At 38.7% G+C, this 17,351-nt stretch overlaps 2 protein-coding genes and 2 pseudogenes across 2 annotated transcripts in view; 3 read left to right on the top strand and 1 right to left on the bottom strand.

Annotated features, from left to right (window-relative positions):
• Positions 1 to 17,351, bottom strand: part of LOC145895730 (uncharacterized) — a 66,149-nt gene that overhangs the window by 29,549 nt on the left and 19,249 nt on the right. The window lies entirely within an intron of this gene.
• LOC145894575 (uncharacterized) lies at positions 6,606 to 10,098 on the top strand. Its single transcript, XM_082983196.1, has 7 exons — positions 6,606 to 6,616; positions 7,185 to 7,255; positions 7,339 to 7,480; positions 8,090 to 8,434; positions 9,238 to 9,420; positions 9,476 to 9,869; positions 9,946 to 10,098. The coding sequence occupies exons 1-7, from the start codon at positions 6,606 to 6,608 to the stop codon at positions 10,096 to 10,098; spliced, it is 1,299 nt and encodes a 432-aa protein (XP_082839322.1).
• On the top strand, positions 11,184 to 11,721 carry LOC145894572 (uncharacterized; annotated as a pseudogene).
• LOC145894571 (G-protein coupled receptor GRL101-like) lies at positions 12,051 to 14,904 on the top strand (annotated as a pseudogene).

Here is a 17,351-nt window from a genome sequence, read left to right as displayed (position 1 = left end):
GTCACTGCTTTACAACGTTGCAAGTGACGTAAACAAAACGTTGCTATTGTACGTTAGGAAAATACCTATATGTCGCTGCTTTACAACGTTGCAAGTGACGTAAACAAAACGTTGCCAGTGTACGTTAGGAAAATACCTATATGACACTGCTTTACAACGTTGCTAGTGACGTAAACAAAACGTTGGCAGTGTACGTTAGGAAAATACGTATATGTCACTGCCTCACAACGTTGCAAGTGACGTAAACAAAACGTTGCCAGTGTACGTTAGGAAAATACCTATATGACACTGCTTTACAACGTTGCTAGTGACGTAAACAAAACGTTGCCAGTGTACGTTAGGAAAATACGTATATGTCACTGCCTCACAACGTTGCAAGTGACGTAAACAAAACGTTGGCAGTGTACGTTAGGAATATACGTATATGTCACTGCCTCACAACGTTGCAAGTGACGTAAACAAAACGTTGCCAGTGTACGTTAGGAAAATACGTATATGTCACTGCCTCACAACGTTGCAAGTGACGTAAACAAAACGTTGCCAGTGTACGTTAGGAAAATACGTATATGTCACTGCCTCACAACGTTGCAAGTGACGTAAACAAAACGTTGCCAGTGTACGTTAGGAAAATACCTATATGACACTGCTTTACAACGTTGCTAGTGACGTAAACAAAACGTTGCCAGTGTACGTTAGGAAAATACGTATATGTCACTGCCTCACAACGTTGCAAGTGACGTAAACAAAACGTTGCCAGTGTACGTTAGGAATATACCTATATGTCACTGCCTCACAACGTTGCAAGTGACGTAAACAAAACGTTGCCAGTGTACGTTAGGAAAATACCTATATGAAACTGCTTTACAACGTTGCAAGTGACGTATACAAAACGTTGCCATTGTACGTTAGGAAAATACCTATATGACACTGCTTTACAACGTTGCAAGTGACGTAAACAAAACGTTGCCATTGTACGTTAGGAAAATACCTATATGACACTGCTTTACAACGTTGCAAGTGACGTAAACAAAACGTTGCCATTGTACGTTAGGAAAATACCTATATGACACTGCTTTACAACGTTGCAAGTGACGTAAACAAAACGTTGCCAGTGTACGTTAGGAAAATACCTATATGTCACTGCTTTACAACGTTGCTAGTGACGTTACCAAAACGTTGCCAGTGTACATTAGGAAAATACCTATATGTCACTGCTTTACAACGTTGCAAGTGATGTAAATAAAACGTTGCCGGTGTACGTTAGGAAAATACCTATATGTCACTGCTTTACAACGTTGCTAGTGACGTTACCAAAACGTTGCCAGTGTACATTAGGAAAATACCTATATGTCACTGCTTTACAACGTTGCAAGTGATGTAAATAAAACGTTGCCGGTGTACGTTAGGAAAATACCTATATGACACTGCTTTACAACGTTGCAAGTGACGTAAACAAAACGTTGCCATTGTACGTTAGGAAAATACCTATATGTCACTGCCTTACAACGTTGCAAGTGACGTAAACAAAACGTTGCCAGTGTACGTTAGAAAAATACCTATATGTCACTGCTTTACAACGTTGCTAGTGACGTTACCAAAACGTTGCCAGTGTACATTAGGAAAATACCTATATGTCACTGCTTTACAACGTTGCAAGTGATGTAAATAAAACGTTGCTGGTGTACGTTAGGAAAATACCTATATGACACTGCTTTACAACGTTGCTAGTGACGTTACCAAAACGTTGCCAGTGTACGTTAGGAAAATACCTATATGACACTGCTTTACAACGCACCAGTGTACCTTGGCCACAATATACCCCGTGAAGCCACTGAGCTCCTGTAGCTCAGTTGGTAGAGCGTTGAGCCTGGTTAGCCCAGGGTCGTGAGTTCAAACCTCACCGGGAGCTTGATTTTTCAGATCTCGCTCCGACTTGTCGGGAAAAGTTGCTGATCCAGCTTGGCTGCAATGCCTTGGGTACGAAGCCTGTGAACCTTATGATCAGAATATTAGAGCTGTGATCGCCAAATATAAAAGGCCTGCGCAGTGGGGCGATCCCGCCTTGCTATGCGTAAGCATTGCATTACTTCTGCGTTGTTTGATTACGGTGGTGGAGATCCTCTACGCATGTGAAGGTCGCCTGACAAGTTGTGCGCTTGCGCACCAGTGTACCTTGGCCACAATATACCCCGTGAAGCCACTGAGCTCCTGTAGCTCAGTTTGTAGAGCGTTGGGCCTGTTTAGCCCAGGTTCGTGAGTTCTGATCCAGCTTGGTTGCAATGCCTTGGCTGCGAAGCCTGTGAACCTTATGATCAGAATATTAGAGCTGTGATCGCCAAATATAAAGGGCCTGCGCAGTGGGGCGATCCTACTTCTTTGGAAACCATTAATTTTTTGCAACAAGTCGACATTAATGTTTAAAACAATCTTGACAGTTTTGCTGTCGGACGTGCACCGCATTTATTTCATAAAACCTTATTAGATTTAATCCACTGTGCTTGACTGCATCTTTTTATACTGACAAAGTTCGAGGCCTACTATCGTTTAGTTGAAAAACACTGACTATATAGGCCCTAAGGATTAGAAGTTTGTGATCAAAACATTATGATTTTATTCTGGCGCACATTTTTTGTCACACCAGCAATCATGGATATCCTTTAAAAACGAATGCCAAACACTTTACTTTGTGCAGCAATGGGTCTGTTTAGAACTTGATTTGTCAAATAATTGTACCAAGGAAGTCACATAACCAAACTAAAGTTTGCTGTCGTTCAATCTTTGGAATACTAGATAGGGAAACAATTTTGGCCGAAGATTCACATATGCAGTTTGTAATAAAATTGGTGAGTCACTTGACAAGGAGTTTGTATAAAAAGTAGCGGTGCGTTTTTCCCAGCCTAATTTGTGCATATTATAACTGATTGCTTCGGATAAACTGAATATTTTTTAACATCGCGTGATCCGAATTTTGATGGATTTCCATGATTTAATGTGACATTCGTACAACAACCCTGATATGTTTATTCATAACTACTAATAACCACGTTTTTGATTTTCCTTTATGGCCGTGGGCTAGAACCTATCTCTGCAAGGTCCCAAGGGACGGTAATATTTTGTTATGCTTATTTCCGTTTGAAATTTAAATGAAACAATGCAAATATGACTCATATTATTAATGTTTATCAGTTATCTACACCAGAGGTGGGCAAACGTAACCAAGGGCTTGAAGAACACCTCTTTCGCCAGCAAACCGTAGAATATGTTGGTGGTGGTTTGTCAGCAAGGTCCACTGATTTTAATCGGTAGTTGGCGTACGGCGGACAGGGTAAGGCGGATGGTTAGTTAACGTTCAATTTTCCGTAGCACCGCAGACCCACTGAGTTAAAGTGGCGACCCCGTTGAACGTGACATAAACTGTGTACACAAACATGTATTAATCGCCTTTTAAAAACTGCTGCGCTCGTGCGGTTTTGGTCTCTTTTCTGAGATGCTCTAAATAAACTGCAAGTATGATGGTATTAGACTGCTTGCTAAAACGAAAAGATTGAGATATACTTAAAAATTATCGGCAAAAGTGTATGCCGGACGGCCTTTGTGTTTATAAACCGTTTTATAATCGGTGTTTGAATTTTACGTCTGCTTGGCTTACTCGGTCTCAATGCGTGAACACATTAATCACATCTTATATTGCATACTCATTTAAAACACAAGCGTATCAAACTGGAGAGAAACCATACGAGCGTAACATGCAGGATCATAAATTCATTTCTTTGTTCTTTAAATCATGTCGCTTTTGAATTCATGCTGATGAGGAAGAAACGCTACCTTTGAATCCTTATTCCTCCAGAAAAAGAATAAACAATTGTTTGTTACAATTTTGTGCGACATGGTACGTATGCTAAACTCGAGAGAAAGAGGCAGGAAAAAGGCATAAATCCGCTTCGGCGCAGGCTACCGACAAAACACAAGCGCTCCAATATCAGCGATTACAAAACACTGGGGAAACGTTGGAGTTTTGAAATAAACAAAATTTGCTCCGTGGAAGAATTTTTTGTACCAGCAAAAACTATTAGGTTTCAAGTCAACTTCGACCCCATTTTCGCTACATGTTGTGAAAGCATTGTATCTATCTCGTGTTTGGCCACATCCACCTAATGCTTCTTAAGCCTTGTCTTCGAAGCTTGATCACTTTTCTCAATGTAATTAAAACTGCCGTGGTCTTTTATGAGCTTTGGAATTTTGCAACGCTCTATATGCACATTTGTGAAGTACACCGTATTGAAGGTTGAAATGCACTGCAAGAAAGAGTCTTATTTAAGTTTCTTTCTTATTTTAAGGCACTTTCTTATTTACAGCCATATCCCTCGACGTAAAATAAATCAAAAGTTTACCTATTCATGTAGTACTTTTACTTTCTCGGTATAATATTTTAGTGTGTGTTTTAAGTTTTGGAACAAATATTCTTAAATACTCTGGTAGTTAAAACGGCTCTTTCACAACATGCCACCGAAACAGGACATGGGTGGACTTCACAAGAACGATTATTTTGGAACGCGAGACCGATAGGTATAAGAGGATGTTTTTAGAGTCATTGAACATTAATACGCATGCGTCATCACTCAATGACAAAAGGCAAACTCTGTTTCCACCGGTGTACAGACACTTGCTAGAGAATTATGCCGATAAACATAGCGCACTCCAAAAACTTTGATAACCCGTGTGGTTAATGATAAGTATACAGTGCAGGTGTGTTCGCCCTTTCTTATCGTTTTTTCACTTCTTCTTTTCTTTTGTAGCGTTTTTTTGTTTATGTGCCTCAAATGTGTCCACTTTGCTAAACTTACATTCTTACCTCCTGATGAAGGCTGTTGCATAACAGCCGAAACGTTGAGAAACGTAAATAAAATAAAGTTTGCCAGAAGGGCAGTATTCAGCAATAAATATGCCTGGCAGCTTCAGTAACAATTTAAATAAGGTATAACCTTGCGCATTTAGTGGATCGTATTTAGATTATCTCGTTGTTTTCTACCATAACACATAAGAAATCGCTGGGTCGTATAGTTTCTACAATTTGTAATGACGCTGCGGACCGAATGGTTTTGCTGAGTCCCGAGACTCCCTCATGGCTTATACCTTAAAAGAGGACTATGACCATCATATCAATTCAACTTTCTAATGATGTTGAAAGGGAGTTTCGGGACCCCAAAAAAATTAACGATTGAAAATTAATAAAACACCATACGTCATATAACATGTGCAATTATACTAATAAACGTTTCTCTCATTTTCAAGCATGTCCGCCACTTGCTCTAGTTGCATTAATGCTGAAAGAATATAAAATAAAAAAACTGTTTTACCTGGATGGGAACAAAGGTAAGTACTTGAAATATATAATTGTAAAAAAACACATTTAAGTTAATTGTAGAAAACACATGACGAATATTTAAGTTCACTATTACGAAACTATATTTAAATTTTGATTTTCCAGGCCCCGCGTAACTAAATGCAACGCGTCACCACTTTAAGCGTCGGGCACGAAGCTGTCAATCAACTTGCGACCAATGATGACATTATGCAAATATTTCAATGCTGAGCGGGAAGTCAGTTGGCACGCTGTTGGAGAGGATGACCGAGAGTTCAAATAAATATCTGCGAGAAAACAGAGCGGGGACCAAGCAAGATTAAGCAAGATTATTTTGCATGAATTTCTCAACTTTACGCTGCATCATTTAAAGAAAAGAAGTCAACACAAGATTCACCTACTATTAAATCCGCGCGATTCTACCACCAATTCCTGTGGATAGTTTTCTTCATTTGACTTAAATGTCTAATTTGAGTCGATATTTGATGCGTGCGTCTCAATATGCCAATATTACAGCACTGTATACGTGAAGATATTCCTATTTTCAACATAACGTCGTACGAAATGTATTATTATGAGAAATTCCGTGTCAACGACATAGTAATGGTTAGTTTTTTTTAATGTAGCCTACTTATATGCACTCGATCGACACAACGGCGTTTTATAATGCCAGGGTATTGTCCAAGCATTATGATGGTCAACAAATATTGGATCCGATTGCCGTCAAATATTTTGGATAGTTTTAGCAGCGTGCGTTGAGCTAACATATGTCCGTTGACATTGGAAGCAATTTATTTAACTACGCACAATAACAATAACCACAAAACACAAAATGTTATGTGTCGGTACTTACGGAATATGTCAAAACTGTCGCGGCGAAATGCAAGTTTAAATAAAGACTAGGCATCTATAATTAATAGCTAGCGAGGTTTAGAACAGTGCTAAGGTAAACCTAAAAAAAATAGAAAGGTTACATAAATATAGACTGGACATCTACCTCGGTAACAATGGCAAAAGAAGAATATCCACATTATTTGCGTAACAATGGCTGTCTATATTTAATCACTGGCGATGTTTATTGCGAAGGTAAACCTAAGGACAACAGAAACGTTGCATTAAAATAGAAGCTGGTTATTTTGCGAGGATTTTGTTAAACTTTAAGTTGCACAACTCAATGCACTTTGGGTTGTAGAAGTCGTTGGTTGATCAAAGACGCGCCAGGGCGGAATCCGACAGACTAAATATGGGAGCAAGGTTTGTGAGCTATTCAAATTCACTCCATGTTAAAAAATATCAACATTTTTGTCTTAAAAACAATATATAGACATATGTTTCGCGTGGGATAATATTGATCATAAATTTCTTCCGGCGTCGAACTAAGCGCGGAAATTTTTAACTAATGAATGTTGTTATTGACTTGCAACGTCTTTTCATGGTTTGGGTTAGGGTTTATAAAGTAGGTCTCATTAATTGCATTTTAATTGCACGCTTTGCCAGTCGCATTGTGGAACGAAGTTGTGGTCCGTTATTGTCGAACAAATGCCATGCCACAATCTGACAGCTGGTTTAAACAGTGGCTTACAATATTTCCTGGGCCTTTGGAAGCGATGGAAACCCTAAGGATCGGCTGGAGGAAACTAAATGTGGTTTGAAGTATATCTGGTAGAACCAGTGTGGTGCCAATAAAACACTTTCACTATAAGTGTCATCAAAAAATATGAAGCTTTTCTTGAGCTTTCGAGAAATACTGAATATTTCCTCTAAGTTTTTGAGCAACAAGCCCACAAATTACTAGACATAAACTCGCTGTGTGTTTTATCAGGTATTGGTTAAAGGTTGGAGTCCTGGCCTCCATCATCACACTCACTTCAGCGCAGTATAAACTTGATGAAAGTAAGTATTTTGTTACACATCGTAACCTCTAAATTAATTCAATGTATTTGTTATATAGATTTACGTTCATGTCTTTTATGCAGTGTTCACTTGTGATAATGGGAGGAGTGTGCCTGCTAAGTGGTTTTGTAAAGGTCATCGCCGCACCAATTGCAGGGACAGAAGTGATGAGAAACGGGCCAACTTTTCCACTTACCCCAAAAACCTCACCAGTCCGTACATGAGGTGAAGGCCCATATCTACATTCGAAGTATTGGTGTTGACGAAAGAAAAAACGATTTTATCAGGGTTTGACTTTAACTAAAAATGGACGAAAGCCTTATAAAACAGTCTCAAAAACTCATGTGTTCAAATTTTTTTTTTTGTAAAAAAAAACATTAGAGCATCACGGTCCGCGTCTGTCATGAAACGAAAGTTCCTCAAACTTCACAACAGCACAAATTAAACATTTTTCGGTTTTCTTGTGTTGGTCACTGAGCGTTACGGAAGATACTTTGCGTGCTTCCGGAATTTCCACAACTTTTTGAAAATAGTCTCTTCTTGTCTCTGATATATTTTCCCGCTATATCGAATCGTTTAAAGAGACTGCTTTAGTCGTCTGAACAAATTGGATCACAACCAACCAGCTCTAACTGCCGAAATCTCTTCTATCGATCAGTCGGCAGAGCAATGGGGACTGAATAGCTAGGAGTATTGAGTTCAAACCCTATGATTTATTTTTAACCAAAACTAACATTTACTTATAATCAGATCTGACAACAATTATCTTTAAACTTTTACAAACACTACTCTCGCCAAATTATTGTGACGAAATGTGTTTTTACGTTTTTCCAGCTGCGACAACAAGTTTAACATCGGCAAATCAAACAAAGAATGCGCCCTCAGAGTGAGGGAGTTTTGCAAAGGAATAATCCAATGTGTTGGAAAAACGCTTTGTGACGGTGGATGCCCCTCCCATTTCCAATGTCCGAATTCAGCTTGTTGGAAACGTTCGACTGTTTGTGATGGCAATCCTTGCAATGACTGTCCAGCTTTCCAACACTGGAATAATGGACATGGATTCAAATGTGTGCGAAATGGCAGGAATTGCAATCTTCCGCAGATGTTTCTATGGGACGACATTGCAGATTGTGATGATAAATCTGATTTGTGTTACACCTCTGAGAACGGAGACGTCAGGTATTTTCAAACCGTCTTGTATCGTAGTAACAAATCTGATTAAATGCTTAGCAAAATTAAAACAAAATGTGCCTCAGTCTATGAACTATAAAGGGTGCGTTAGTCTTTTGTTGTTTTGGCAAAAATGAAGTAAAAGCTGACCACTTACACCATCTTACAACAGCTTGGTCACGGTAATGCTCCTCTATACTGTGCATATAAAATTTCGATGAAAGCTTTATTATGAATGTTGAGTTCTGCCAATCTTTAGGCAATAGCTTGGTTTATGCAAATAGCGTCGCTGCAGCCTAATGGAATAAGGATTCAAACCAATTATAGCATCACTTGCGTAACCTTATACTAGACCTTTTATACGTTTGCCTTATCCTCGACGCAACTAATCCCACCGCTTCGATTGATTTAAAAAACGTGTTTATGATCAAATGTATTGCATTGGGTGCTTATATGCATCGGCTTACAACAAATTTGGGAGACCAAATGTAAAGTAGGGTTGAAGGTGCACATGACCGCTCTGCTTCGCGAGTGCCAATATTAGGAGTTAAACCCCAAGCATAGGGGCAAGGATTTCGTAAAACTGACCATTTAAGCGGCTTGTTAGTAATAGAAGCAATAGTTATTAAAGATTGCCAACCGAATTCTTTGGTTCTTTGGAAACATCGAGACTTGCAATATATAGCCATTCAGTTGTGTTTCTATTGCAAACGAAATGGTTGTTAAAATCAACGTTGAAGATATTTCAACGGAACAACATTAATTCCTTTTAGTTTTTAATAAAAATCAACGAAACAAATTTACTATTGCAGAGATATTCGTAACTTTTCATCCTTGAACGAGAGGCTTTGTTTCCAATGCCTAAATGACACCATGATTATCTCAAGGTCAAGTGTTTGTGATGACGTCATAGATTGCCCTGATATGAGTGATGAATGTAGTTGTAAAGGGAAAGCTTCTGAGCAAGGCATAGATGACAGCAAAGCGTATTTTGGGTAACTATATTTAAAAGCAGACATTTTAAACATATTATCCGTTATTTGTGTGTAGTCCCAAACAACCTTGTAATTGTTTCGACAATTATGGAGTCTGTTATAACACGAAGAATCGATCAAATATTTCCTGTGACAAAACGAAAGATGAAATCTGCGACGGACTTGTTCATTGTGAGGGGAATTTACCATGTGAGTACCTTTGCGCCTCCCACTTTCAGTGTCCGAATTCAGCTTGTTGGAAACGTTCGACTGTTTGTGATGGCGATCCTTGCAATGACTGTCCAGCTTTTCAACACTGGAATAATGGACATGGGTTTAAATGTGTTCGGAATGGCAGGAATTGCAATCTTCCGCAAATGTTTTTATGGGACGACATTGCCGATTGCGATGACAAATCTGACTTATGTTACACCTTTGAAAATGAAGACGTTAGGTATTTAAAAACAGTTGTGGTTGGTTTAAAATACCGTTCAAGATAAGACAAAATTCACATGTGTCATTTACAGAGACATTCGAAGCTCTCAGACGTTTAATCATCGTTTATGTTTCCAATGTACAAATGACCCTATGATCATCCCACAGTCAAGTGTTTGTGATGACGTCATCGACTGTCCTGATAAAAGTGACGAATGTTTTTGTCAATCTGGGAAAACCAAAAATTGTGGCAAATTTCATTAGTAAGTGATTCAAAAGCTGTCTGTCCTCACTGTGGGAGCAAATAAATAAATCGATTCAACCGAAAAAGTTATATAACCATGAGCAAGTTGATATTCCATTGTGCAATCAATGTACAAAAAGTTTAAAATAACAACATATCTGGACACTGTATAACGTTGCACAATTTAACGCCGACGACATCCTGGAACAGTTCGGTATGAAACATAATCATATGGGTTGTTTCCAGCTCACTGCCACAAAAACATTTCCATTTACATAATTTTAGTTTTTCGCATGTTTTAACCGCCTGTAATTTACGTAGAGGATATTATACCAATGAAAGTGTAAACCCAAAAACTGTTAATGAACACTAAAATCATAAAATTAAATGATAAACGACATGAACATTAGTTGCTCTTGTGTTGTTGTGTAAAGCCGTTTTTTCCATTTCGATGAAACATCGCAAGTAAAATGGATTCGTTTCACGGCAGTTTGAAAATATCCATTTCGCTTTGGGACGCAACAATTATTAAATAAAAGTTGCCTTGTGTTTCTGAAATCATTACTAAACAAAACGTGAGTTTTTAATTACAAACAATTGAATATTTTTAGTGTTGATGAGGAAGTAAAGAACGACAGCTTAACAACAACCAGCGGCGCACAGGGGTGGTGGGAGTGTTACGTAAGTGGGAATATGTTACATTAATTACGGTTGCATCGCAAATTAGCTTACCAGGCTACAACACAACTGCTATTCAATGTAACAGCCACGAATTCCAGACGAGCCTTACAATAATCAACAAAAGAATTCGTTTAAATTAGAGAAAAACGTCAGAAATTGACCGCAGGAATCAGCCTTTGCAAGTCGGTGACCGGCGGATTTGTCTTTACAAATCAAGATAATATTCCTAGAACACCAAAGGAGTAAAAGACAATACCAGTATAAGGTCTTTAATTATTACAGAAATATTAATTTCGCCTGTTGGCATCTTCAGTTTCTGTCTTAAACAGAATAGCAATAAAAAATTAAAAACCACAACAGTGAGTCCACTTTCGGGGCTCTCCACAAAGGAAAAAACTCTCCACAAAGGAAAGAACTCTTAAACATGCAGCTTCCACCATTTGGCGCCATTTTGACAAACCACCGTGCCCTTGCACTTCGAAACACGGAGGTTGATGGGTATTCTCGGCCTTGCGGTAAATGCGCATTATGCGGCGGCCGAAAGAATTTTGAGTCAATGGTCCACTCTGCCACCTGTATCACCATCCATTTCCACCAAACCACTCCGACAAAAACTTACTTGCAAGAAATACGGAATTTACGTGGCAACCTGCACAACATGTAAAGAACAATTTGTTGGACAAATAAAAAATCGTTTTTGCACGAGGTGGAATTCACACCGTTCCACATGGCGAGTAGGTTGTTTTAAAGATGCCAAAGGGGACAGGATGGCGCTGGCAAAACACTACCTAAATAAACACCCCATCTTTTTTGAAAACAAACCAGGCATTGCACATTGTTTTACGGTAATTTTTGTCCAAGAACCTCCCATGGTTATTTTAGATATTTGTAAAGAAAAATGGCTAAACGACCTCAGGGCGTCAATAAACATTCAGCCAATGATTTTATCCCGTATAAAATGACTATCTTTGCACTCTCCCATGTTTTTGTCCTCATTTCCGTCACTGTTTTTGTATTCTGTGTGCGTTATCGCCTTTTCGCAGTTCCACGTCACGGCCCATGCTCCCTACACCTTTTTTTGCGTTTGGCTACTTTTTTTTGTGTTTTTTAATTTTTTATTGCTATTCTGTTTTAGACAGAAACTGAAGATGCCAACAGGCGAAATTAATATTTCTGTAATTATACCGGTACGGATCGTCTTTTACTCTTTTAGAGCTATAGGAATATTCGTTTAAAATAGTAACAAAAATATTCCTTCCAGTATATGTGTTTTACGTAGGATGGGGGATGGATGTCGTTCGAAAACGAACAGTTGTGCGACGGAAGTCGTGATTGCGGTGGTTGGATCTCCATTCATCACACAGGATTCTTCGACCACGATGAAGATCCCCAACTTTGCAAACTTCGGAAAAGCTGCGACACAAAAGACGGACTTCTCAATATTCCTACGTCGAAAATCTGCGACGGTTTTATCGATTGCAAGGATAAAAGTGACGAATATCCAGAAGAATTGTGCACAAAGGAAACAAGATTCTACTGTCCAGCATTACACGGAACCAAAGTAAAATTATTTTTCTCAACAATTGTTTAAAAAATTTAAACAGACCTAATTGCAAGACTTCATGTTTACCTCTTCAATGCTGTATTTTATGTATAAAAGGCAAAGGTATCGGTGTCTGTTGTTCAGTATTGTTTGGTGTTAACCACAAAGACGGTTTCAGTATTCTACAGATTTTTGTGATTTTCAGATTTCTATTAACCAATCGGATGTTTGTGACCTCACAATTAATTGCGATGATCAAAGTGACGAAATAAACTGCACAAAGGACGAAAGGTTTTATTGCGAAAACAAAGATCCATTGTTTGTTAAGAAGGAGAAGGTAAACATATGTTAATAATATTTAAAATTTTGTGTCCTGTTGCAAACAGGTTTTGACTACGTGCATGTTACTGTTGTCACGGAAATTAGTAAAAATCCCAAATTCGGCCAAAAGAGGCGGGTGTGTCTGAAGTATCAGTAGCGATTAAGAACGACCTTTTATCCACTCAGTTCACCCTGCATTAACGGGTCAACGTCAAGCCAAAAGTTCGAAGCCGAACGGCTTAGGGGGATACTTTAATCATTAAATAAAATGACAATATGAATGAAACTTTTGGAAGCGCCCAATGTTGAAAGGACGAATATCAAACAACACTAGTTTGAGTGCGACCCCACTGCACAAATCATGTTTCTTACACATTACCGGACAAGCACACCGCAAAAGGTTTAGCACCAGTTTATCAACCAATTATTGTTTTTTTCGCAACAATTGCAAAGAAGTCGGAAATTATATTGCCAACTTAACTTTAAAGTTTAATCCATGCAGAAATTCAATGGAGTCGGCGACTGCTCCGACTGGACAGACGAGTGTCCAACAAAAACAAAAATGTCTGACGAAAACATATTTTCATCACGATACGAGTTGATTGCAAACTCATTTCTACGAGCCATTGTGTGGATAATGGGGATGCTCGCCATTGTCGGAAATTTGGTAATTATTCCAAGTTTGTTTTGTCTTCGTTGCACAATAAGAACAAGTTTAAGTATTTCACTGATTTGTTTTGAGGTTGTCATGGTGATGGAAAGCAAAGCGTTGGCGACGACAGAATCACAATCTGCTGCATTTCGCACAAACCATCTTCTCGTTTTCAATCTATCCGTTTCAGATCTACTCATGGGAGTTTATCTGATTATGCTGGGGGTCGCCGGTCTCAGATACTCTGGAAATTATTGTGCTAATGACCTTTTTTGGAGATCAAGCGGAAGTTGCACCGTAATGGGTATCTTGGTTTTACTTTCAAGCGAAACATCGGTGTTTACAATGGTTCTGTTGACCATATTTCGACTGTATGCTGTGAAAAACGTGAGTGAAACAGTTGTATACAGAGTAACGAAAGAGGAAACAATTTTCAGTCCGATGTGATTCGAACTGACAACTGCATTCCCTACCACTCCATTTGAAATAAACACCGAGCTTGCAAACTTATTGCTTTTAATGAAAATAGGTCAATGTTCTCTTTTGTTTCAGCCACTCGATGCATTCTTGAAACCGGAATTGAAAACAGTCATCCTTTCCATTATTCTCTCCTGGGTATTCTCGTTTACAATTGCTTTTATTCCACTCACAACTCAACTTCAACATTTGTTCGAGCCCAAAGCTTGGATGAATGAGAACCCGTTTTTTGACAATGTTGCAGTCGACTTTTCTAGTAAGATATTGTCGTAGACATTGGTTATCAAATCAGCTTCGAATGGCAATAGCGTTATTTATGTAGGCATGAATAACTTCATGGATCGATTTGTTGCTTTCCAACACAACTTTACAAGCAACGATTCGCAAGTACTCAGCACTGCCCTCATGCGAGTGAAATATGCTAATTTCTGGATTGATTTTTTGGATATTCTTGAAGATTACAATTACACTGAGCTATTTGATATTTCTGGATATTTGGGGTTTGTTTTCATTGGCCCAAAATTTTTATTTTTTTAGGCATTTAATTGTTTATGTGTAGATATTACAGCAGCAGCAGTGTTTGCATCAGCAAACTGTATGTAACAACAAATGACAAGGCGTGGGGATATTCAATCGCCATTATTACTCTTAACTTCCTGGCCTTCATATTTGTGGCAATTGCGTATTTTTGGATGGGTAAGAAGTCAACTGCCAGTGCCAGGCAAGTGAATAAAAGACCAAGAGATGGAAGGGTAGCAACACAAAACAAAGGTAAAAACATCGATATTTGCAGACATTTGATAGCATTATTGCATTTTTTTTTTTCAGTAGAAATGCAAAAGAAAATCTACCGATTGATAATTACTGATTTTCTGTGCTGGGTTCCAATTTCCATCATGGCATTTGTAAACTTCAGTGGAGTTCCCTATGCCTCCAGTGATATACGCTGTGTCAGCAATTATCCTGCTTCCCATCAACAGCTCTCTAAATCCCCTCATCTACTCCAAAGCACCAAAACTGCTTTATGATACAGTTTGGGATGGCCTTCAGGCCGTTTTCATGCGCAAATCACAGAAAGAACTACAGGAAAATATGGTTGTGGTTGCTTTCAGAGAAAGTTTAGTTGTGATTGAAGCAGAAACTACTTTGTAAGTAAACCTTGCATTCAGTTTGTGTAAAAATATGAAGTGCTTTTTCATGACAATGAATGGACGGAAACGAATATTGTTTTTAACGTCCTGTGTACATTCCATGTGTATAATCCTATTTAGTTTGTGATGGCATAGTAATTTGAACATAAAATTCACATTTCTCATTATAATTCACAGTTTGTTGATTGCGAACATTTTGTGCCCATTTCTATCGTAACTAATAAACACGTTGTTGAGAGGTTAAATAATGTCCTATAGTTGTCAATTCTGATAAGTTACAAGTTCCAACCAAATTTTTTCAGGAAAAAAAAGGGTTTTACGTTTTGCACTGAGAAGCGTAATAGCGTTAAAGTAAAATTTGTGAAACGATTGAAAACGCCTAGAGCGCATAGATTGACCCAACATACAACACCGGAATCATGGTTCGGAAAATAGGAAAGTTATATGTTGTATTTTGAATGTCATTTGATTTAGCTTTTGCTATGCCATTTCCATGGAGCGCATAATATTGTATGCAAGGATCCATGACAAAAACGTTTAGTCAGTTTATATTTCTAAATAAATCGTTAAGTCGAAAATATTTTGCAATATACGTTTATCATTCAGCGGGTGATGCTGACTTGAGGACACAAAATCCTTAATTTACAGCCATGTAGCACTGATGACAGGGAAGCAAAGAGATGTCAAAATTTAAGCAATAAGCTCGATTTCCGAGCAACATTATAGGCAAAACCAATGCGGTTTTCAAGGGCGTGTTAATGTATGCAAGGGCTCTTCAGAAAAAAACAATGTGCCGGTCCAATAAAACCACTTTTTGAACATCACAAAAAATTGCAGGGGGACTAAACCGTGGAAATACTTCCAAAACTAACAATGGTATTCATAGATTTCCCCGATTCTTTCATATTTCCCTCAGACACAGACGGGATGTGGTGTCCCCCCTCCGTAGGGTTTGTTGTGTTGCTTGGCCAATATATGTATGTTTATATATATATACGCTCTTCAGTGACAAGGCAGGTTCGCCCCACTGTGCAGGCCATTTCTAGTTGGCAATCTCAAATATAATATTTCGATGGACAAAAGGTTCACTGGCATCGCAGCCAAGGCAATGCAGGCAAGCTGGACTGTTTTCAAACACGATCTGAAACATCAAGCTCACAGTGTGGTTTGAAGAGTGAGATCTGCAACACATAGCTTCCAGTAAGACCTTGGGCTTACCGGAGCCAACGATCAATCAACTGAGTTTGTATATCGTTGGTTCCGGTAAGCCCAAGGTCTCACTGGGAGCTTTGTGTTGCAGATCTCACTCCGACATTTCATGAAAACGTGGCTTTCCGGTGGGATGCATTGTCTTGGTTGCTACGCCAGTCAACCTCATGTCTGTATGTGTGTGCTTTGAAATATATTAATGCGTAATCGACGTCAGGCGGTACTTATTTTACCTCCAAGCAATCGTGGGGAAGATGACCAAAACTTAATCCCCCAACACATAACACGAGGTCATAGCTCTTTGTTGGTACAGGAAGTTGAGAGTCGCCTTTTATCACTTGCTGGTACAAGTTCCTACATTTAAAGCGTTTAGCATTGTCATGTGGTTAAAAGATTGTCAACTATAATATGCACACTGCCTCAAAAACAACTAATATTTGTTTATTTCTCTTTGTTTTGAATTTGCTTTGATGAATAAAACTTAAGATCAAGGGACACCGATAGTGCTAGCAGTTGAAAACGAAAAATACATGTGATAATTCTAAATCTAATCGACCCTGTAAATCAAGCATGCCGGTACACGTTTTTTGTGCGCGCAACGTCTATCATTTCCTTGCACCCTTCGATGCAGTCAATGTTCCCTTTCCATCCAGCACTTCGGAGCATCACAGCGCATCGACCAGTACCTTAGGGTAAAAACAAAAATGTTGTTTTGATCTTCATTCGTTTTAAATGTTTTAAATAACATCACAGATATGTGTCAAGTTATCGCATGATAAGACAAAATCGCGCCACATGAGCAGGATTTTGATGAGCTCAGCCATCCCATCTCAATCATTAGGTTCACTGGCATCGCAGCCAAGGCATTGCAGCCAAGCTGGTTCAACCCTTTTCAAAATCAAACGTCTAAAACAAAAGAATAAATGCAATATTTATTTTCATAAATGCTCCTACCTCCCCCCCCCCAATGCAAAAAAGGCGTGTTTCTTTTACTGTGCGTGCAAGTATTATCGCTTCCCGAAACAAGCAAACAAGAAGAAAAAGGCAAAGAACATTGATGGAATGATGTCTAAAAGCAGTCCTGCTATATATATACATTAATTTAAAGTTGCCTCTGAGAAGTCAATTCCCCTTTTCCACCAGCAAAGGCCTGACCCCCAGGAGAGGCATCGTGTGTCAAGGTAAAGTCACCTTTCCATGGCTTTATTATGGGTCGTTATGCGATACCACCGAGTTAGG

The sequence above is a fragment of the Ascidia mentula genome, chromosome 3 (genome assembly GCF_947561715.1).
Source record: "Ascidia mentula chromosome 3, kaAscMent1.1, whole genome shotgun sequence".
NCBI lineage: Eukaryota > Metazoa > Chordata > Ascidiacea > Phlebobranchia > Ascidiidae > Ascidia > Ascidia mentula.
Note: the sequence above shows the minus strand (reverse complement) of the source record. Positions and strands in the feature narration are given on the sequence as shown.